Source organism: Sorex araneus, chromosome 1 (assembly GCF_027595985.1).
Source record: "Sorex araneus isolate mSorAra2 chromosome 1, mSorAra2.pri, whole genome shotgun sequence".
Lineage (NCBI taxonomy): Eukaryota > Metazoa > Chordata > Mammalia > Eulipotyphla > Soricidae > Sorex > Sorex araneus.
Genome location: NC_073302.1, coordinates 11588890 through 11611491, shown reverse-complemented (window position 1 = coordinate 11611491; position 22602 = coordinate 11588890). Strand labels below are relative to the sequence as shown.

At 56.2% G+C, this 22602-nt stretch overlaps 1 protein-coding gene across 2 annotated transcripts in view; it reads right to left on the bottom strand.

Moving 5' to 3' along the window:
* Window positions 1–305: 305 nt before the first annotated feature.
* TTLL11 (tubulin tyrosine ligase like 11) overlaps window positions 306–22602 on the bottom strand; it is a 207699-nt gene continuing 185402 nt past the window's right edge. For both annotated transcript variants that reach the window (XM_055133390.1, XM_055133395.1), the window contains one exon: window positions 306–1053. In XM_055133390.1, the coding sequence (XP_054989365.1) occupies window positions 782–1053 (272 nt within the window). In that variant the 3' untranslated portion in view covers window positions 306–781. The remainder of the gene's footprint in view (window positions 1054–22602) is intronic.

The following is a 22602-nucleotide window of genomic DNA, read 5'->3' as shown; positions in this document are numbered from 1 at the left end:
CTCAGGGAGAGTGGGGACACGAGGGGGGTCAGGAAACAGGCCGGGGAGGCGGAGGCCGGGGTCCCCACGGCCCCCCAGATGCTGACGTGGGACTCAGCTGCCCAGGCCCTCACTCTGGTCCTGCTTCCTCCCCTCTGAAGACCCCTCCTCCCGCCAGGGTCCCAGGGCAGCGCTGGCTGGAAGGGGCTGGTCATGTGCTGACCGCCCCCCACCCTCACGGAGGGCACCCAACCAGGCCCCAGGCCCCGACTCCGAGGACCCGGTGACCCCGGTGACGCAGAAAGCAACAGGACGCCAGCCGAGGCTCGCCTTGGAACCCTTCCTCAGTTACATCTTAGTTCTCGAACTCATACACACAGCGGGATCTCACACACCGTAGCCCGCGGAGTCCGTGGTGCGCGGGCTGGGTCCGGGACCCACGGGGGTCCTCCTGCCGCCCCCCCCATCCCCGCGCCTGCGGGGAGCACACCCGTGACACTGGCGTGCTCCATCTGTGATTCTCCCGGGCGTCCCGGCTGGCCGGCCGGGCACCCGGCTTCCTTGCAGGTCTGCGCTGCCCGCGGCCCCCCTCCGCCTCGCGGGGGCACAGCCTCGGCGTCCCGGGGAACCCCCGTGCGACAGCCTGTCCCGCACCCCACCCCACGCACACCGGGGCCCTCTCGGGCGGTCGGGCGGTCGGGCCAAGCTCCCCTGGCCAAGCGCGGGCGGACGGTGAGTGGCCGGTCGCCCTCTGTCCACGTGCAGCCGGGCCCCCTTCAGGCAGGCCCCCCTCTCCGGGGGCTCAGGGCACCGCGGGCCTGGGGCTGGTGGGCCTGCGCGCGCTGCGAGGGGCGGCCTCCTCAGGGGGCGGGGCGCTGGCGGGCGCGTGGCTGCAGGGGCGCCGGCCGGTCCCGGTGCCAACGCGGCCGCAGGCCAGGCGCTTCTCGTCCAGCAGCGACAGGTGGTACTCGCACAGGTCCACCAGCGCCGCCACCTGCTCGTGCAGCGGCAGCATCTTGAACTTCTTCTGCGCCAGGTAGAAGAAGGCCTCAGCGAACGCCTGCAGGCACATCCCTGGGGGGTGGGGGAAGACCACCGGGAGGGTGAGTGCGGGCTCCCGGCCCTGGGCTCGACCCGCCCCCGCCCTCCCCGACCACCCTCTGCTGGGTTCGCCCTCCCCCTCCGGCACCCGTGCCAGGGGGGCCTTTCCTGAGCCCAGCCTGGGGTCTCCAGCGTGAATAAAGGCACAGAATACCCCCCACGGGCAAACTTTTTTTTTTCTCATATATATCTGGCTTTATGTTCGCAGGCATGGGTTTATGTACGCGTGGGTATGCATGCATGCATGCACGCCCGTAGTTTTGGATTTTGAGTCGACCCCAGCAGTGCTCAGGGCTCACTCCCGGCACTGCTCAGGGGACCATATGTGGTGCAGGGGAGCAAACCTGGTTCTGCCACATGCAACGCAAGTGCTTTACCCACTGTCCCATCTCTACGGCTCTGTGAAGACCTTTTTTTTTTCTTTTTGGCTTCTTTGGGTCACACCCGGCGATGCACAGGGGTTACTCCTGGCTCATGCACTCGGTATTATTCCTGGCGGTGCTCAGGGGACCATATGGGATGCTGGGAATCGAACCCGGGTCAGCCGCGTGCAAAGCAAACACCCTACCCGCTGTGCTATCGCTCCAGCCCCTCCGGGAAGCCCTTAGATGGTTATCAGACAGGCCTGGAGAGAAGCGGAGTGTGGGGGAGGGCGGGGCGGGGGTGGGGGCTCAGTCAATGGCGGGGCCAGGTGCCTCCTGGGCACAGACCCACTGGGGTCCATGTGTGCATGGGTGTGTGTGAGCACACGTGTGCGTGAAGGCAGTGAGCATGCACACACAGGGGCACTGCCGTGTACTCCTGTGGACACATCATGTGTAAGTACATGCAGTGTGTGCTTACATGACACACGTGTACTCTCAGGTACTTGTGTGTGTGTGTGTGTGTGTATGTGTGTGTGTGTGTGTGGTGGTGGTGGGCTGTTGGCAGACACATGCTCCGTGGCAGAGTCTGGAATATCCCAGGCCAGAGCAGCGCTGTGCGGGCCAGACCAGCCGTCCAAGTGTGGCCAGGAGATGCTGCCGCGACAGGACAGGGGTGCCCTCGAGAGACGCGGCTCGGGCCGGAATGTAAACCCGGCTCCTCATCCATCACTTTGTTCAGCTCCGCGGCCGGCACTTTGGAACCGTCGTTCTCGGCGAAGTGAGCGGCGACGGTTTACATTCCGGCTCCTGGCCCTTGGCGGGGTCCTTGGCCACTTAGAGGCCAGCAGTGCCGGCGCCCTCCCAGCCACACCGCGACCTTGGGACGCTCAGATGCCGCGGGACCCTGCCCTCCCCGCGGGGCCCCAGACCGAGGGCCCGGGACACCCTGAGGAGCCGGGACTGGCACCCTTCACTCTACGAACATTCCTTGTATCATCCCCTGAACTGAAGGCAGACAGGAACTGGGGCTAACAGGGGCGGGGCGGGGTGGGGGGGAGGAGTGCAAAGACCTTTTTTTTTTTTTTTTTTGCTTTTTTTTGGGGGTCACACCTGGCGATGCACAAGGGTTACTCCTGGCTCTGCACTCAGGAATTAACCCTGGCAGTGCTCAGGGGACCATATGGGATGCTGGGAATCGAACCTGAGGCCACCGAGTACAAGGCAAACACCCTACCCACTATGCTATTGCTCCAGCCCTGGACCTTTTTTTTTATTTATTTATTTATTTTGGAGGGATGGGAACAGAAAAACCAAGAGCCAACCCAAGCCAGGACCGGTCATCTGGAAGACGGCCTGTACACTGAGAGGTGACCCTTAACGAACGGGCTGTGCCTTCTGCGTGCCCAGTTTCGTGGCTTTCTGGAGTAAACACGGGGGCCGTTCTCGAGGACGCAGAGGACATCTGAGACGTGCAGGAAACGGCTCAGCGTGGCAGCTGCTTTTAATTTGGAGCCCTCTGCCACGACTGGAACTTCAAGCCATGCACATGGGCTATGAAGGAAAATCACATCTCTGGTCCCCCTCCCCGCCCCTCCCCTCCCCTCTCCCCTCCCTTCCCCTTCCCTAGAGAAACAATGCAGTAGACTGTGGTCACTGGCAGAAGAGGAAGCAGAAGAGATGGCTGTGGCTGACGCAGAGTCTCACACCCGGGGCTGGGCACGCCCATTGCACTGACGGGAACACAGAGGCCCAGAGAGGGGAAGTGCGGTGTGGGGTGCCAGACCAGGTGGCCAGTCTGGCATTCCCCGGGCCCCAGCACTGCTGCGTCCACACGCGAGTCCCAGGCAGCCTCCAGGAAGCCTCGGGGCCCAGGAGCCACTGCAGGAGGCGGCGCCCGTGGGGGGGGGACGGTTCTTCATGCCCGGCACTGAGGGGGAGGCTGGGGTGACGGGAGGTTCCGGGACGCGCAAGGACCAAGAGCGACTCGGGAAACCAACCCGTGGGGCACGCCCGTCCCCCGCCAGCGGGGGAAGGGGTCTGGTGGGGGCAGGCTTGGGAGCCCCCGGGGTTCCCACAGGGAGGAGCAGGCGGGCGGTGCCTGTGGCCCAGCCAGGTTCCAGCTGCGGGCGGGGAACAGGCTCGGGAGAGGCTCGGCAGGGAAGGGGGGAAGGAGACGCTGAGGGCAGGGGTGGGGGCGGTCAGGCGGCACGCATGGTCCACGGCCCCTCAGGCAGCTTCCCCAGACGGGGGTCTCTGTCTCTCTGTCCCTCTCTCTGTCTCTCCGTCTCTGTCTCTCAGTCTTGTCCCTGTCTCTGTCTCTCTCTGTCTCTCTGTCTCTGTCTCTCTGCCCTGGTCTCTCTCTCTCTGTCTCTGTCTCTCTGTCTCTGTCTCTCTGCCCCGATCTCTCTCTGTCTCTGTCTCTCAGTCTCTGTCTCTCTGTTCCTGTCTCTGTCTCTCTGTCTCTGTCTCTCTGCCCCGATCTCTCTCTGTCTCTGTCTCTCAGTCTCTGTCTCTCTGTTCCTGTCTCTGTCTCTCAGTCTCTGTCTCTCTGTCCCTGTCTCTGTCTCTGTCTCTCTGTCTCTCTCTGTCTCTGTCTCTCTGTCTCTCTCTGTCCCCCGTCTCTGTCTCTCTCTGTCTCTGTCTCTCTATCTCTCTCTGTCCCCCGTCTCTGTCTCTCTGTCCCTGTCTCTGTCTCTCTCTGTCCCCGTCTCTGTCTCTCTGTCTCTGTCTCTCTGTCTCTGTCTCTCTCTGTCCCCGTCTCTGTCTCTCTCTGTCCCCGTCTCTGTCTCTCTCTGTCTCTGTCTCTCTCTGTCCCCGTCTCTGTCTCTCTCTCACGGGAAGCACCAGCTCTGCTCTCCCCAGCGTGTGGGGCGGGCTGGGGGTGCTGTCACCCCTCCTGCCGCAGACCCCTGTCTCAGGCCTGTGTTTGCAGACTCGGGGTGGTGGGGTGGTGGGAGGAGCCAAAGCAAGGCCCCAGGTCACACGGGCAGGGCTGACCCCCAGGTCTCCCGACCTCTACCAGGGCTACCTGGGGGCAGCGGGATAGACAGCACCACCCCCAGCCCCGCCCCCACTCCTGAGCGGGCACTGCCACCCGGCCCCTCTCTCCTTCCCGACAGCCGCAGGGGGACAGACCCCGAGCCCGTGCGTGTCCCCTGACCCCATCACCCACCGCTCATCCCTCTCGTGGGCTCCGGGAATCCCACCACCTTCCCGTGGGGACTGTGTCGGCAGAAAACCCTTCCCAGGGGGGCGGCAGGCGTGGGCGTGGCCAAACCTGCAGGCCCCTGAGTGTGCCGGGCGCATGTGGGGCCCCCGAACCCAGCACCTGCGACAAAGAATTCCACAAAAGTTACTGAGGCTGGGCAGCAGCAGCTCCCGAGGGCCAGGCCGGCCCGTGCAGGTGGGAGGGGTGGAAACAGCCCACAGAGACGAGACGACACCAGCCCCCTCCCCCCCCGCCCCGCCCCGCCCCCAGGGAGCTCAGGGTCCCCATGGCCACTGCCTTTGTCCTGAGCCCCCGGCCTGAGCCCCTGACCACTCCGCCTGGGAGGACGGGGGGGGGGGGCTGGACAAGGCCACTAGGAAGGGGCCCCCGGGCAGCCGTCACCGCCTTGGGGCGAGTCCGTGCCCAGACCCTGGGGTGCAGCCCCCGGAGGACCCTGGCCTCATCCCATCAACCAGCAGGGCAGGGCGAGGCTGCCCTCTGCTCACTGCCTCTTGCTGGAGGGGCCCTGCAGGAGGGAAAGCGCCCTGTGCTTCTCTGGCGCCCCCGGAGTGCTGAAGGGTGTGGCCAGGAGCATGTTGGTGTGTGCACACGCACCTGCCAAGCCACGGTGACCCTCTGCTGCTCCCCTGGCTCTCGGAGCCTGTCTGCCCGGCAGCCCCCCCTTCTAGGAGGCCACGTGGCTGGGCAGCCCCCCACTCTTCCCCTGCGGACGTGGCCACATTGAAACCCGTGGCCACATGACGTCATTAAATCCCAGTCACCAGGGGCGACCAGGGATATTACCCCCCCTTGGAAGTATGAGAAAGTGCCCGCCCCACCCCGCACCCCGGGGTCGGGGGATGCCAGGCCTGAGCTTCCTGGCCGGTGGCTCTGCTGCCGTGGTCGGGCCGTGTGCCAGCAGGACACTCCTGCCCGTCCCCTCTCTCCTCCCAGCCTCTGAACCTCCTTCTGGCCATGCACCGGCAGCAGCGGCGTCTGTGGCTGCTGAGATTCTGCTGTGTGAGTACCGAGCTTTCTGCCTGGAGTCCGGGTGGGAAAGGAAGGGGGGGCTGGAATCCGCTGGGTGGTGGCACATTCCCCAGGAGGGCACCGACGGTCCCTCACGGTAGCCAGGCCGTGCTGCCTGGTCCCCGGCTATTGCGGCCGGCTTCCCAAATTCCTCCCCGCTTCTGCCCTGGCCCTGGGGTGGGCGTCTCAAAGGACCCCCAAAGGACGGGAGCTGAAGCCGGAGGTTCCCCTGGGGCTGAGGGGGGCACGGCCTTCTGAAAGCCAGGAGGGAAGGGCTCCCTTAGCCAGGCCACCTCAGCCCCTGGGGCTCTGTCCCTAGCGAGACGCAGAGGGTCCATCCCGCCTAGGTCGAGCGGCTCTTCTGACGGGAGCTGAGGAAGCAGCGCGGCCCGGCCTCTCGGCTCACGCGGCCCCCCTCTGACGCCTGCACCCGCCTCCTCTCCTTGCCCGAAGCTTCTTCACACCGAGCTACGTCACACGCTCAGACCCCCTGGCTGCCCACTGCTGGGCCCCGCCCCAGACTGAGGAACCTGGACCCTCCCCGCAGGCCCCAGTCACCCAGGCACGAGAGACACCCCGCCACACACTCACATGCACACACACATTCACACACATGCATACACACATGCACATACACATGTGCACATGTACGCACATATGCATATACACATACATACACACGTATACACATGTTCATACGCGTGCACATGCACACGTATGAACACACACGCACACACATGCACTCACACACATGCACACATGTACACAACACACACATGCACACACAGGCACGTGCACACACATGCACACACACAATTTGGGGGTTAAACATGCTGAGCTGCTCAGGTTACAGGGGGATGACCAGGCAGGGAGGTGAGGACCTGGGTCCTCCTGGGGGGCGCGGGGGGCTGGGGGCTCTACCCATTGTGGGGCTCCCTCCGAGCTGGTCCCCACAGCCCACCCGGGCTTCCCTGCTGACAGGGCACGGTTCCAATTCTCCAGAAGCTTCAGCAAGAAAAGGCTGCTGAGGGGCCATGACTCGTCTGCAGCCACATGGACGGAGGCTGCTCTGTCCCCCGGGCCCAGCTCCCTGCGTCTCTCACGCACGGACCCCGCGGCCAGGCTGTCGGGGCTGGGGGGGGACCCTCACATCGTCTGTGGCGAGAGAGAGCCGAGGGCTGGGCTCAGACCGGGCCGCCAGCCCCAGGTCGCGCTGTAGGACCCGAGAGGCGCCCGCTGACCTCTGCTCGCCGCCCACCTGAGGGAAACGGGAGCCCGCTCGCCCCGCTGGGAACCCACTGGGAACAGGGTGCGGCCGCTGCACTCAGTGTTCCTGCGACCCAGGCTCCCTCTCGCCGTCGTCCTCGGCTCCCGGAAACCGTTGCCCGTGCCGGGCGCGAAGCAGAAAGAGACCGTGTGGAATACCCCCCCCCCCGCCCCGCGCCACCACGAGAGGCCAGCGCCCCGCCGGCGCCCCCTCTCAGAGCCTGCAGGGGGGGTCTGGCTCGCCCATCCCCCCGAGATGGCCCGGAGGGCTCGGACCCGAGCTCTGACGGGGAGGACCGTCCGTCCAGGTCAGGGGGGTCGCCACATCCAGCAGTCCCTTCAGCCCCTTCTAGACGTTTCTCCTGAGACCCATGTCCCCCTCCTCCCCTTCCCGCCACCTGCTCGCTTCCCAGCGAGGGGGCCAGGACCCCGACTCAGAAAGGACTTCAGAAGCCACAGTGCTCAGAGGGGCCAGAGCCGGGGCCTCCAGCTCTGACTCTCGGGCCCCCCCCTCCCTGGAGACCCAGGGCCTCTGCGAGATCCCTGAGTGTGCCCCGGCCTCTGCTCCTGAGGGCGCAGGGGTGAGGTCTCTGCCTGCCTCCATGCCCCCCGAGGGGCCCACAGAGCCTCTCCTTTCCACCCGCGCCAGAAACTCAGCCCTGCACACCTCCAGGGGGCAGCCCTGAGCATGGAGGCGGGGCACACGGAGACACCGGGCCTCCGTCGGTGCGGAGGAGAAAGCGGGGATGGGGAAGGGGGTGCCCCAGGAGCGGCTGGGGTCAGGGCGTGCAAAGAGAGAAGCGGGTGCCTGGGGCCTGAGGAGGAGCCAGCATAAACAGGGTGCCCCCCGCACCCCAGCCCGAGCTTCCTCGGGGGGCACAGGGCGGTCCTGGCTCCCGCTCTTCACTGTGGCTCCTGTCCCCCACCAGAGATGGGGGGAATCAGGCAGGGTGACTCACCTGCAGAGGCAGCTTGCTCTGCCCCCCGGGTTTGCACGTGGGGGTGATGGAAGGCGAGGGGGGCCCCAGAGCTCAAGGAGAACCCCCGGGCACCCCCCAGAGCTCCCCGGCCTGCCCAGGCAGAGGGGCGGGCGGCGGGGGGGAGGGGGGTGTCAAAAATAAGACTGAGCAGCGGCTCCAGCTTGACTCGCATGAACAATGTCACTCTGGAGCGCAAATGAGAGAGAAGAGAAATGCTCCTTTATGTGCGAGTTTATTTTTGTCACTTTGTCACAGAGAAATTGCAGCCCTGGGGGCCCCGGAGCCCGCACAGAATTACCCAAAACATTAACATGCAAATTGCCTTCTTTAGAGAAGGTAATTGTATTAGCACCCCAAAATGTTTCTCGCACCCCGCTCTCCCTGGCTGGGTCCTGCTGGGGGCATGGGAGGGGCGCCCCTGGCGGGGGGCCACCAGCCCTGGACACTTGAGCAGGGTCCGGGCTGGCTGAGGACCCCATCACCCTCTCCGCTTGGGACCGCACTGTCCCGGTGGGTCACCGTGCGAGGGCTGGGGACCGGTTCACACCAGGTCACACAGCCCCAAAGGGCAGAAGTTGGGGGGGTGCCCGGGCCCTGGGAGACGGGAGATGGCCGGATCAAAGGGCACTGATGACCCCCGGAAGTGGATCAGAACTCAGAAGAGGCTGACTGGGCAGCCCGGAGGCCCTGCCAGGGTGCAAGGAGCATCTTGCAGGGAGTCTGTCCGCGGTGGAGGCAGGGCAGGATGTGCGGGGGAGGGCAAGGGAGGGTGGCAGGACAGGGGTCCGGGCTACAGAACGAGGAGGGGGAGGCTGCTCAGGGGTCTGGGCCTGAGCAGCGCGTCTCGCGTCTCCCCTCTGGACGCCGGGGCGGGGGTTCCCCAGCGCGGGAGAAGGTCGCGTGAGGGCGGCGCTTACATAAGGCCTCCCCCCACACAGATGCTCCGCGGGAAGCGTGGGAGAGACGCCCACCCGCTGCTGAGAAGAAAGCGCCCCAGTCACTCATGGCAGGTCTCGTGGGGATTCAGGTGCGCTGCCTGCCTGTCCCCCGGGGCCGCCCAGCCGGGGACGCTCCCCAACGTCCTGAGGTGGCTATCAGCGGACACCCCAGCGGTGGGCACTCGCCCACATTCTGAGGGGCCTCAGGGGACACCCCGGCTGAGGAGACTCCCCGTGTCCTGACGTGGCCTCAGTGGACACCCCAACTGAGGAGACTCCCCCATGTCTTGACGTGGCCTCAGTGGACACCTCGACTGAGAAGACTCCCCTGTGTCCTGACGTGGCCTCAGTGGACACCCCGACTGAGGAGACAACCCCATGTCCTGACATCGCCTCAGTGGACACCCCGACTGAGGAGACTCATGTCCTGCTGTGGCCTCAGTGGACACTCTAAGCAGACTCCCCCACGTCCTGATGTGGCCTCAGTGGACACCCCAACTGAAGAGACTCCTTGTTTCCTGCTGTGGTCTCAGTGGACACCCCAACTGAGGAGACTCCCCTGTGTTCTGAGGTGGACGCCCTCTCTGTGTGTCTGAGGCCTCAGTGGACACCCCGTCTGTGGACACTTCACCAGATCCTGACAGGGCCTCAGAGGACAACCAGGCGCGGAAGGCTCCCACAGACCCAGGAGCTGTCCTCTGGCCCTGGGAAAGGGGAAACGTGGTCCTGTCAAGAGTGCCCAGAGCCTGCCTGGACAAGCACCTGGATGAGCACCCTCGAGGCCAGGGGTCCCGACTAGGTCAGAGAGTTCATCCTTTGGGACGGGCTTGTCTTCCCACACCACAGGTTGTCCAGCAGCATGGCTGGCCACCAGAGACGTCCTTGTCCCCCTAGCTGTGACACCCCCAAATGTCTCCAGACATGCCCCAGCGCTCCTGACAGGGCGGGGCTGAGAGCCGGCCTCCCAGGCGCACGCAGGCCTATGGCTGGCCATGCCCGGCCACGCGAAGGCTCTCGAGTCTGCCCCCCCGAGAAGCCAGGAGTACCCCCCGCCCCCCTGTGCTCTTGCCGTCCCCCCTCTCCCCTGGACTGAGTCCTGGACAGACGCGCTCAAAAAGAAAGTGTCTTTGCTGGCTCCGGGGACCCTCTGGGGGCTGGGGGGGACCGATGGAGAGTGGGCAATTGTCGTAACAGGAAGCGGGGGGGGGGTGGCAGGGGCGGGCCGCTGGCCCTGACCGCTCTGCGTCTACCCGGTCTCACACTGGACACTGACCTGGGGCAGAGCAGACGGCTCCCAAGGTCATTTTCTCCACTAGAGGCAGAGACGGACCCAGGTGTCACGTCCGGGAGGATTGCGGGGTGGTGGGGCGGGGGTCTCTGAAAGGGCCTCCAGGGAAGCCCCTCTGAGCCGTGGTGTCAGTCCAGCTGCTCCAGGCTGAAGAGGAAGGATTCCTCTCGGGGACCCAGGCTCGTGGCGGAACCTCTCGTTCTCTGCTCTCTGCTCATTTCTTCACATGGGGGGACCCAGGGCCCCCCTCTGGGCCCCCGGGATATGCCGATGGATGGGGGTGTAGCATGAGACTAGAGCCATCCACCGGCATATCCCGGGGGCCCAGAGCCGGGCGGACAGCGGGGGGGGGGGCACAGGAGGGGACCGAGGCTGGGAGCAGGCCGAGAAGCTGGTCTAGAGCAGACACGGAGGCCCTAGGGCTGGCGTGAGGGAGGGGAGATGGGGAGCAGGACGTCTGGCCCGCGAGGGAGGGGAGGCCCGGGGAGAGGGTGTCTGGCCCCTCGCGCGGGACAGCGTCTCGGTGTCTCCTCTCGTGTCTGCTCGGACTGAGCTGAGCAGACTCAGAGTGGAGGATTTTCCTCCCAACAGGGCAGCGGCCACCGTGAAACAGATGCGTGACTGTGGAGAATCGGAGAACTGAGACTCCCCTCGTCGGGAGCAGCAGCCCTGGGTGCCAGTCACCGGCAGGAAGGGCTTTTGTTTGTTCCTGTTTGGGGGCCACACCCCGAGGTGCTCAGGGAGTACTCCTGGCTCTGTGCTCAGGAATTACTCCTGGTGATGCCCAGGGCACCATGTGGGATGCTGGGGGTTGAACCAGATGCCACACCTGCTGTACTAGCCCCAGGAACGTTTTCTTAAAGGTCATGGCGGGAGGTTGAGTAGCACTAGATTTTTTTTTTTTTTGCTTTTTGGGTCAACTCCTGGCTCTACACTCAGGAATTACTCCTGGCGGTGCTTGGGGAACCATGTGGGTGCTGGGAATCGAACCTGGGTCGGCCGCGTGCAAGGCAAATGCCCTACCTGCTGTGCTATTGCTCCAGCCCCTGCACTACATTTTAACAAAAGTTACGGGATGGAGAGAGATAGTCGGGGGGTGGGGGTGAGGTACTTGTTTCGCATCCCACAGACCCCAGTTGGAGTCCTGAGCACTGCAAGTGCTCCCTGAGCACCACCGGGTATCACTTCCAAGCACAGAGCCAGGACTGTGTGGTGCAAAACCCTCGACCCCCCACCCCAAGTTAAAGACTTCCCAGCCCAGGGGTTGGAGAGATAGTGCAGTCAGTAAGGCGCCTGCCAGTCCAAGTTGATTCCTGGCACCCTACGGGGTGAGCACTGCCAGGAGTGAGCCCTGAGTGTCCTCTGGTGTGTCCCCCAAACAGAACAAACTAAATCAATAAAACTCCCCCGCCCAGGCTGACCGAGTCCTCCACACTTTTCTGTGTTCTCAAGGTGATGATTCGAGAAACGTTTTTATGCTGCGTCCTGGGATGAGGAGGAGGACGGTGGCAGGACGTGGACCGAGCCCAGGGAAGGCTCCTCACGAGAGGCTGGTCTGACTTCCGGGCCGGGGAATTCGACAGCTCCAGCCACCTTAGTCTGCCTGTCGCACCAGCGAGGAGATCTGGGGGAGGCGGGAAGGAAGCTTCTGGAAGCAGTACCTCCGAAACGTCCCCGCCCCGTCCAGGGACTCCAGCCCCCAGGAAGTGGAGATCTCCTTCTGAGGTTCCTGAACACGGTCTCTGCCAGCGCCGCAGCGACGGGGCCCCCAGGTGACACGCAGGACTGTCGCCGAGAGGGCTGCGGGATGAGGGCTCTGTTGAGGAATTCCCAGGGAAACGCCGAGGCAGCCAGGGGAGAAAGTAGAGCGAGAAAAGGAAATGCCTCGGGTGCCAGCGGCTACAGCTGATCTTAAACACAGCTCAGCTGCCCGCCAGGTCCACGGGGACCTCCGTACTGCGGCTCTGTCACCCCCGTCCGTAGAGACACACGGGCTGGCACGTCTGACTTTCAAGAAACGATCGGAAGGCCTTGGGGCCGGAGAGATAGCACAGTGGGCAGGGCGCCTGCGTGCATGCGGCTGATCTGGGTCCAATCCCAGGCACCCCACATGGTCCCCTGAGCCCACCAGGGATAATCCCTGAGTACAGAGCTAGGAGTAAGAACACAGGCGGGGGGGTGGAGGGTAATCCAAAGCAATAAAAAAATAAATAAATAAAACAAAAAGGCCAATGGAAAGGCAAGGGGCATGATTTCATGGTCCCAACAAGACAAAGGAAACAGTCCCAGAGCCAGGATATGACAGAGGTTCTGGACGGGGAAGGCGCCATCGTGATGATTCACTGGGGAAGGGAAGGGACGGGCAGGATTCAGGAGCAGGTGGTGGCTATGCGGAGAGATGCGGGAAACTCCCCAGAGGAATCATGAGCAAATGCTAGAAATACAGGCACTAATGACTTGGGGTCCCAGGCAAGAAACCTGCCCCTCCTCGGGCTCACGGTGCACTGGACACAACCAGGAAGAGCACGAGAGAGGCTGCGGTTACGTCCACAGAAATGTGGAAACTGAAATGCATAGAGAGAAAAATAACGATGGGACAGGCGAAGGTTGGGGATCGTGGTGCAATGTCCCTGTGTGCCAAATTCACAGAACGGCAGCAGCAGAAGGAGCCTCGAGAAAGGAAAAGAGTTACCTGGAGTAATCAATCATGGGGAAAATTTCCCAAACTCGAGGCAGGCCCCTGTCCCTCCCCCCAACCACAGATCCAAGAAGTGTGATGAACGCCAAACAGGAGAAACACATCCCCATTAATACACTGGCATATTGGCACAGTCCAGCCTCAGGGAACCAGAGACAGGGATACGGGGGGTCCAGAGACAAGGATGGAAGGATTATTAACAGGCGACAGCGCAGGGAAACAACCCGTGAGGAATCAGGGTTAGCGTAACATCAGCCAGCCACCCCATCAGCAGCAACGGAAGCAAGAGAATGGAGCGAAAGGCTGAACAAAGAGAAAATAACTTCGCCAACCTAGAATTCTGTATCCGTAAAAACTAACCTTTAAAATTGTAGGACAAATATTTACGCTGACAGACAGACAACAAACTGAGAAGTTACCAGATTTGTCTGGAAAACAGATGTCAAACACTTCTCCCGTGAGAAAGGAAGAGAGGCAGGTAGGACACTCGGCTCTCCATGAGGAAAGGAGAAAGTGAAAATCAGGTAGAATTTGCAGATTCCCTTTTCACTCAGTGACTGAGAGCAGCAACCAGGTCCGGATGATCCCAGTTTAGGAAGGAGTAAGAGGCACGAGTGGTTACGAGGAAGGAATTGGGACCGAGCTGGTGTAAGAAATCTGCCCTTGCTCTGAACTGGAATGAGGCTACTTGAAAACAGACCTAAGTGGTTTAGGCTTCCTCAGTGAACTGCCCCTTTTCCTCCTCCCAGTGAAGCTTACAGTGCTCTTGCGAGCGTCCCTAATCCCCCTAGTTTATCTTTAACCTCTCTTTTGTGTATTACATCTCGCTGTCACAGTTCCCCAAGTTAATCTTGGTTACCAATAAACCAAAACTTTCTGGTAATTCCGGATTTTGTATTTGTAGTGAATTACTTGCTTTTCTATTTCCCCTGTAGCCTTTCCATATTTTACGACAGAGCAATGTTCTTTGCTTAGACTCAGAAAGAGCTCACTGCTACTATGCTCCTAATATTTGGGAGTTGACTGACTCAGAAATATACTCCTGAGTATAATTACTTGGTCGTAATTACTTGACTCAGGCTTCAGTTGTTGTAGTTCCTAACACCCCAAAAGGGAGGTCCCACTGTGGGACAGGGATGGACCCGGGGCGAGTGGCAAAGCTGCCCTGGCATCGAAATCAAAATGGGACAGTCTAGAAAGCATAAATGCATGATCTTGATGCAAGCTGTCATGACTTAAGGTACAGGACCCCCATGGGGAAGGACAAGCTGAACCGACCTGAGGACTTAGTCTGGGATTTACGGTAAAAGCTTTGCTTGCTCTCAGAGCCCAGAGAACTAAGTTTTGGGATCTTTATCTCTTACTGTGTTTATCCAAACGACTGCAAGTGTTGGTAAGAAGCAGAATTAATTGTTTGACTGTTTGACTTAATTGTTTGATATATACAGATAGAAGGAAAGGGAAAAGCAATATAGATATCCTGGGAGACAGAGTTTATTGAGTTTATTCCCTCCCCCCCCCCCCCCGCACCCGGGAACTGCCTCTGCTGGAATGTTTAACCTCTGTAAGTCGCACGGACATGCAGTCCTACACCTCTGAGCCCTTCAGATGCTCTGTAAGTATGCGAGCAGCTCTGCATTAAACGGACCATTTTCCCCATCAGGCTGTGGTCCCCGTGTCTCTGTCTCTCTGCTGGGGGGCCCGGGGAGGACGGGAGGTGGCTCTCAGCCACCGCACGCACACGCATGGCAGCAGCACCCACACACTGCCATGTGAACTCCCAAGGCCCTACATCTTTCTTGTTGCAAGGAAGCTCACCTGCTATTTAAAATAACAAAAATGGAATCATCTATATGGCTCAAAATCAGAGAAAACAGAAAAGATGCGACAATATCACTGTATCACTGTCATCCCACTGCTCATCGATTTGTTCGAGCAGGCACCAGTAATGTCTCCACTGTGAGACTTGTTGTTACTGTTTTTGGCATATCGAATACGCCACAGGGAGCTTGCCAGGCTCTGCCATGTGGGCGAGATACTCTCGGTAGCTTGCTGGGCTCTCCGAGAGGGATGAAGGGATCGAACCGAGGTTGGCTGCGTGCAAGGCAAATGCCCTACCCGCTGTTATAGTGCTCCAGCTGACAGTGAAGATATAAAGGAAACAAAGAACTAATGCCAATGGGTAGCAAAGAGTGACAAACACGATGGACATTAATGAAGCTACATTCAAGAAAGCCACTGTAAATGCGAGTGGTTCCAGGGCCGGAGCAATAGTACAGTGGACAGGTCACTTGCCTTGCACAGAGCTGACCTGGCTCGGAACCCCAAACCCACCAGGATCACAGAGCACAGAGCCAAAAGTAAACCCTGCGCATGAGGAGCTTGACCCCAACCCCCCCCCCAAAGAAAGAAATGTGAATGGTTTAAATATGTCAGATTAGGAGTCAGAGATCGCTAGAGTGGACTGAAACAAACCCACTTGAGGGCATCTATAAAAAATTCACTTTAAACATAAATAAATACAAAGCCAAGGGAGGAAGAACTATTTCTCATTCTAATAACAACCAGAAGAAGGTAGCTAGACAAAACAAACGTCCCGTCAAGAAAAATCATCAAGGATATTCTTTAAGAAGACTTAAAAAAAATTTTTTTTTTCCCAAATGCCTAACCAGGGGCTGGAGGAATTAGTGCATTGGGTAAGGCATCTGCTTGCATGTGGCTGACCAGGGTTTGATCCCAGCATCCCATATGGTTCTCTGAGTCCCACTAAGAGTGATCCCTGAGCACAGAACCCAGAGTAAGCCCTTAGCGCCAGTGGGTGTGGTCCCAAAACAAAACAAAACAAAAAGACTGTGTTTTCTTTTCTTTTCAATAATTAATCGAGTGGACTGGAGCGATAGCACAGCAGGTAGGGCATTTGCCTTGCACGCAGCCGACCCAGGTTTGATTCCTCCATCCCTCTCGGAGAGCCCGACAAGCTACTGAGAGTATCCCGCCCACATGGCAGAGCCTGGCAAGCTCCCCGTGGCGTATTCTATACGCCAAAACCAGTAACAACAAATGTCACAATGGAGAGGTTACTGGTGCCCGCTCAAGCAAATGGATGAACAACAGGCTGACAGTACTAATTAATCGAGTATTGAAGTATAACTGACATTCCTATTATTTTTGATTAAGGAGCATAACATTATCATTTTACCACCATACTCATAAATCTGTTATCTATCTATAATTATGATTTTTTTCTTTCGGTTTAAGTATTAAGATCTTAAAAATAGTAATCCTTTACATGTATGTGGCTGATAAGAGAGTGTCAGAATATATGAAATAAAACTGATCGAAGCGCAAGGAAAAATGGACAAATCCATTATTATTGCCGGGGTTTTCAATAGCCCTGTATCAGCAACCAACAGACCCACTGGGCAGAAAATTGATCAAGGGTGGAGTGGGCCACTCAGCGGCATCCGTCAACCGTGTTTAATTGACGTGAACGAACTGCATCATCCAGCGAGAGCAGAACACACATTCTTTTCAGGTCGCACAAAATAGTCACCTAAAAAAGACTATACTCTGGGCCATAAAACATGCCACAACAAACTCCAAAGGGTAGAAATCCGACAGGGATTTCTCTCAGACCCTTGTGAATCATGGAGATCAATAACAGGAAGTCGGCTGGAAAGTCCCTCATCTGTGGAGTTTTAAATAGCGCCTGTCTATGCAACATAGGGGTCAAAAGTGAGTCTCAGGTGAAATGTGAAAACTATTTTGAGCTAAGGAAAATCACTGAACTCTGCGGGATCCAGTGAAAGCAGAGGTTTGAGGAGTCATTTACAGGGCTAAAGGCGGGCATTAGACTTGACAAAAGATCTAAAATCAATCATCCATGCTTCTGCCTTAGGAGACTGGAAAAAAGAAGAGGTGGTTACATCTCAAATAGGCAGCAGGGGGGAAAAAATCAGAATATGACATGACCAGCAGGAAACCATGATAGTACGGGATGGATTTAAGGCACCTGCCTTGCGTGTGGCTGACCCAGGTTTGATTCCCCAGCATACGGTCCCCTGAGCGCTCCTAGGAGTGTCCTCTGAGCACAGGGCCAGGAGTCAGCCCTGAGAAATGCCGGATGAGATCCAAAACAAAATAAGCAGACAATCAATAGAGGGGAAACCAATGATTGGTTCTATGAAAATAAAAAAATCAATGAAAGTCATAAACTTCCTGTCAAGAAAAAAGAGAGAAGACTAGTAGACTGTAATTGGAAATTAAAAATGACCGATATCAAGTAGGGGCCATCACTGCTGATCCCATGGAGATTAGAAGAATAATAAAGAAATATTATGAAGACCTATTTCCACAGAGTAGATAGATGATAGATAGGCAGAGCGTCTCTGGTCCGGGCGCCTGGCTGTCTTCCCCAGGGCCCTTCGGAGGGGATGGGCTCCAGCCTCCCTCCCCGCCCCGAGCAGAGCTTCCGAGGCTGAAGACCTCCAGAGTGTTAGCCACAGCCATGCTCAAGGCCCCTCTCCACACGTTCAGGCGAGCCTCATGCATGAAGGTACCGGCAGAGGAACCCCGGTGTGTGGGACCCGAGGCTGAGGCCTCCAAGCCTGCTCGGATCGAGACTGGGCCTCTTCTGTCCAGATTTCCCATTTTCCAGTAGCTAGGCGGTCACACCCAGGGACTGCCCCAGGCACCGTGTAATCCCACCAACAACCAACATCCAGAGACTTAAAACCAAGCTTCCGGAAGCTTGGTTATATAGCCTACTTCTTGGTTATATAGTTTACTTCTCCCTCTGGGAGAACCTCTTTCCTGCCCATATGAGAGAGCCTCGCAAACTCCCCATGGTGTATTCATATGCCAAAACCATGATGGGTCTCATTCCCTGACCCTGAAAGAGCCTCCAATGCGGCATCGTTGGGAAGGACGAGTAAAGAGAGGCTGCTAAAATCTTAGGGCTAGGGAGAATGGAGACATTACTGAGACTGCTCGAGAAATTCGATGATCAACGAGATGATGATGATGATGACGATGAGATAGATGAAATTAATTTATTCCTTAAAAGATACCATTCACCATATTTATACAAGGAAAAACAGTTGAACAGACCTACATCTACTAAGGAAATTCTGGTCAATAATTTAGGCAGTAGGTCCTGGTCACATCACTAGTAAATTCCACCAAATCTTTAAGAATTATGTGGCACCAACTGTCTACAACCTCTTCCAGGTTACAGAAGCTGAGGGGACGATTCTCAACTCATCCCATGAAGCCAACGTCAGGATAACACCAACACCAGATAATGGAACTGTGGAAAAGGGACACCACAGACCAGCATCTCTAGGGAACATCACTGTATGACTGTCATCCCATAGTTCATCCGTTTGCTCGAGCAGGCACCAGTAATGTCTGCATTCGTCCCTGTCGTGTGCTAGTGTAGCTTGATGGCATATTGAGGGCTCTTTCAGGGCCAGGGGAATGAGGACCGTCGTTGTTACTGTTTTTGGCATATTGAGTATGCCATGGGTAGCTTACCAGGCTCTGCCGGGAGGGTGGGATACTCTCAGTAGCTTGCTGGGCTCTCTGAGAGGGATGGAGGCTTGTGTGTGTGTGTGTGTGTGTGTGTGTGTATGCGTATATATAAATACACACACACACATATATATACACATTCATATACTTTCTCACTACATATATATATAAATATATATATCGCGTGCGAGAGAGAGAGAGAGAGAGAGACAGAGAGAGAGACAGAGACAGAGACAGAGAGAGATAGAGAGCGCTAAAAGGGACCATTTTCAGGTGCGCTTTCTGCCTTTGAACATTTAACTCCACCTAGCACCTTTATGTGTTTAATCATGTTTTGTCTTCGCTTTTGGAACACACGTGGTAGTGTCCATGAGAGACTCCTGGCTCTGTGCTCAGGGGACCTCTGCAGTGCTGCAGATCGAACCCAAGTATCCTGTGTTCAACACATGAGTATTAGCCCTTTGCGCGCGCTCTCTCTCTCTAGGGAACACTGATGCAAAAATTCCCAAGAGAATACTAGCAAATTCAATCCAACAGTGTATTAAGAGAATTACAGACCATGACCAATGAGATTTATTCCAGCTACGCAAGGCTGCCTCAACATTCAAAAATCAACTAATGGAATCTACCACATCAGCAGGCTAAAGGGGGAGGTATAATATGGTGGTATCCATAGCTATAGATTAAGGGTCTTATTAAAACCCATAGCCACAGGCTAGGAAGAGAAGGAGACTTTCTCCACCTCATAAAGAGTATCTACTAAAGGGGCTGGAGCGAGAGTACAGCGGGTAGACTTGCACACGGCTGACCCGGGTTCGATTCCAGGCATCCCATATGGTCCCCCAAGCACCGCCAGGAGTAATTCCTGAGTGCAGATCCAGGGGTAACTCCTGAGCATCGCTGAATATGATTCAAAAAGAAAAAGAAAAGAGTATCTACTAAAGAATGTGCTGTTAGTTCCACACTTAGGACTGGAAAGCCAGAGTTTCCCGAGATCAGGAGTGAGGTGGGGTGCCCTTCTTACCACCCTGCTCAGGCTTATTATATTGGACTGGCTTCCTCTTAGCTCATACAGTAACATAAGGGGGGAAAAAAAAGTATACAGCTTGGAAAGGAAGAAATAAAATGGGTTTTCTTCTCAAATTATTTTCCGTACAGGAAAATCAAAACAAATGGTCAAAAACCCTCCTGGGACTAACAAGTTCACTAATATCACACACACACACACACACACACACACACACACACAAAGTTACAGGATGCAAGGGGCAAGGGTATACAAAATCCCTTCCTCTCTCCACCAGCAACAAACAATTAGAATACGACAAGAAGACACCCACTTACGTCAGCACCAAAATCAAATTGTTGGGTTTGAACCTAACTGCATATGCGCAAGATTTATATGAGGAAAACTGCAAAATTCAGATGAAATAAATAAAAGATGATCTAAACAAATGGAGAGATATTTCATGTTCACTGACAGGAAAACTCAATACTGCTGTCCGTTCTTCCTGCCCGTATCTCCTGACTCAGCACACTTCACACGGAAGGCCCAGCTCACAGGTGGACAGTGACCAGCCGATTCTAAAATTTATGTGGCAAAGCAAAAAACCAGAAAGCCCCCACAATTGTGAGGGAGAGTGAAGCCAGAGGACTGAGTCTGCCCAGCATCCAAAATTCACTGAGATCTATAATAATTACAGCAACTTAGGATAAGGGAACAGACAGACAAATAGATCAATGGAACGCGATGGAGTCCAGAAATAGACTCCCAGAAACGTAACCAACTGCCCTTTGTCTAAGGAGCAAAGGAGATTTAGTGAGAAGAGCATCACCTTTTCAATAAATGGTGCCAGAACAACTAGGCATCCAAATGTAAAAGAAAAATAAATAAGAGGAAAGAAAGAAAAAAATTATTTTTTCCTAAACCTAAAGTCAAGACTTTTTTTTTAAAACTACAATTTTTTTTTAGAAAAACTACAATTTTCACTATATCTTTTACAAAAATTAGTTCAAAATGGACCACAGACCTAAATGTAAAATGCAAAATTATGAGATTTCTAGAAGACAGTAAGGCAAAATTTAGATGACTTTAGATTTGGTTGTGAGTTTTATTTTTTAGCTATAACCTCAAAAGATACATGTTTATCATAAAAAATAATAACCAAGACTTTATTAAAAGTGCCTGCTCTCTTCCGGATGTTTTTGGCCATACCCAGATGTTCAGCTCTGATGGGGACCCTATGAGGCTCTGAGGGTCAAATCTAAGATCACCACACACTAGGCAAACACCCTATCAGCTGGACTCTCTCTTGGGCCCAAAAGTGTCTGCCCTTATGAAAAACCATCTTCAAAGAATGAAAGGATAAGCCAATGGGAGGAAATATTCAACTATTCATGTATGATGCAAAAACGCTATTTGCAAAATTAAAAAAAATTAAGGGAAACAAAAGCTAATGGGCAAGAAATCTGAATAGACACTTGACCAAAGAAGATGTACAGTTGCCAAATAAGCACGTAAGAAAATCCTCCACATCATATGCGCTTTGGGAACTGTAGATTAGTGTGGCACCCTAGACCCCTTCTCAGATGGCTAAACGAGAACCATGGCAATACAGCTGCAAGCAAGGGCAAGCACTGGGAATGGGAGATGGATCAAAAAGATTGGTGACTCCTTCCTTCCTTCCTTCCTTCCTTCCTTCCTTCCTTCCTTCCTTCCTTCCTTCCTTCCTTCTTTCCTTCCTTCCTTCCTTCCTTCCTTCCTTCCTTCCTTCCTTCCTTCCTTCCTTCCTTCCTTCTTCTTTCCTTTTTTGCATAACCAGTGATGCTCAGGAATTACTCCTGGCAGTGCTTGGGGGGACCATATGGGATGCCAAGGATTGAACTTGGGTCAGCTGTGTGCAAGGCAAACACCCTACCCGCTGTACTATGGCTCTGGCCTGGTGATTTCTTAGAAAGCTAAACAGAGGGGCTGAGGATGTAGCTTAGTGGAGGGAGGGAGGGAAGGAGGAAGAGAAGGACGGAAGGAAGGAGGGAGGGAAGGAGGAAGAAGGAAGGGCAGGAAGGAATGAAGGGAGGGAGGGAGGGAAGAAAGGAAGGACTCAGAAAGGAAGGAAGGAAGGAAGGAAGGAAGGAAGGAAGGAAGGAAGGAAGGAAGGAAGGAAGGAAGGAAGGAGGGAGGGAGGGAGGGAGGGAGAGAGGGAGAGAGAGGGAGAGAGGGAAGGAAGAGAGGGAAGGTAGGGAAGGAAGATAAGAGAAAAAGAAAGAGGGAGAGAGTAAGAGAGAGAACTAAGCAACATTTTACCATGTGAGTTATCAAACACGTTCATAGGCATTAGGCCAGAAGCAAGGAAAGGTTATATCAAAACAAAAGACACTCACATTTCCAGCAGGTTTTGTTTATAATTGCTAAAAATTGGAAGCAACCTACATGACGTTCAATAGGTGAATCGATTAGCAAACAGTGGCATACCAAATGGGCTATTGTTCAGAAACAGAAAGAAATGAGCTCTCTCGCTCTCTCTCTCTCTCTCTCTCTCTCTCTCTCTCTCTCTCTCTCTCTCTCTCCCTCTCACACACACACACACACACACGATGGAGGAACTTTAACTGTGTCTAGTTAGGTGTGACGGCATATTCCAATGCTAACACATTCTGCAAAAGGCAGAACTACAGAGACGAGGCGAAAGGTGAGCGGTTGCCAGATGCCAGGGCTGCGGGGAGCGGGGCTGGGTGGGGGTGAACAGGCAGGGCACGGGAATCTTGGGGGTCACTGAAAATATTCTGCAGAATCCTGTGAGGTGATGCAATGCCCTTGTCAGAACCCACGGAAAGGCACAACACCTTCCTGTGCGCTGAGGTGGACTCAGATGTAAACTGCACTATTAGCGACGCTCTCACGCTTGTTCGTTACCTGTAATGAGCAGACCCTGCTCATGCAAGATTGTTAGGGGAAGCCACGCACACGTGAGCGAGTGTGTGTGTGTGTGTGTGTGTGTGTGTGTGTGTACGCGCCTTGGGGAAGGACGGGAGTTGCGGGGGGAATTGTCTGCATTCTGCTCCTTTTGCTGTAAAGCTAGACCTGTCGGCGAAAGCCCTAGTTGTCGAAACTGTCTCATCCAGCTGCTGTGGGGTTGCTGAGGAGGACGGGGGTGGGGGGGCTCCCGGTGGGGCAGGCGTTAGCCAGAGCTGCCTCACTGGGGGACCCACGTCTCCTCC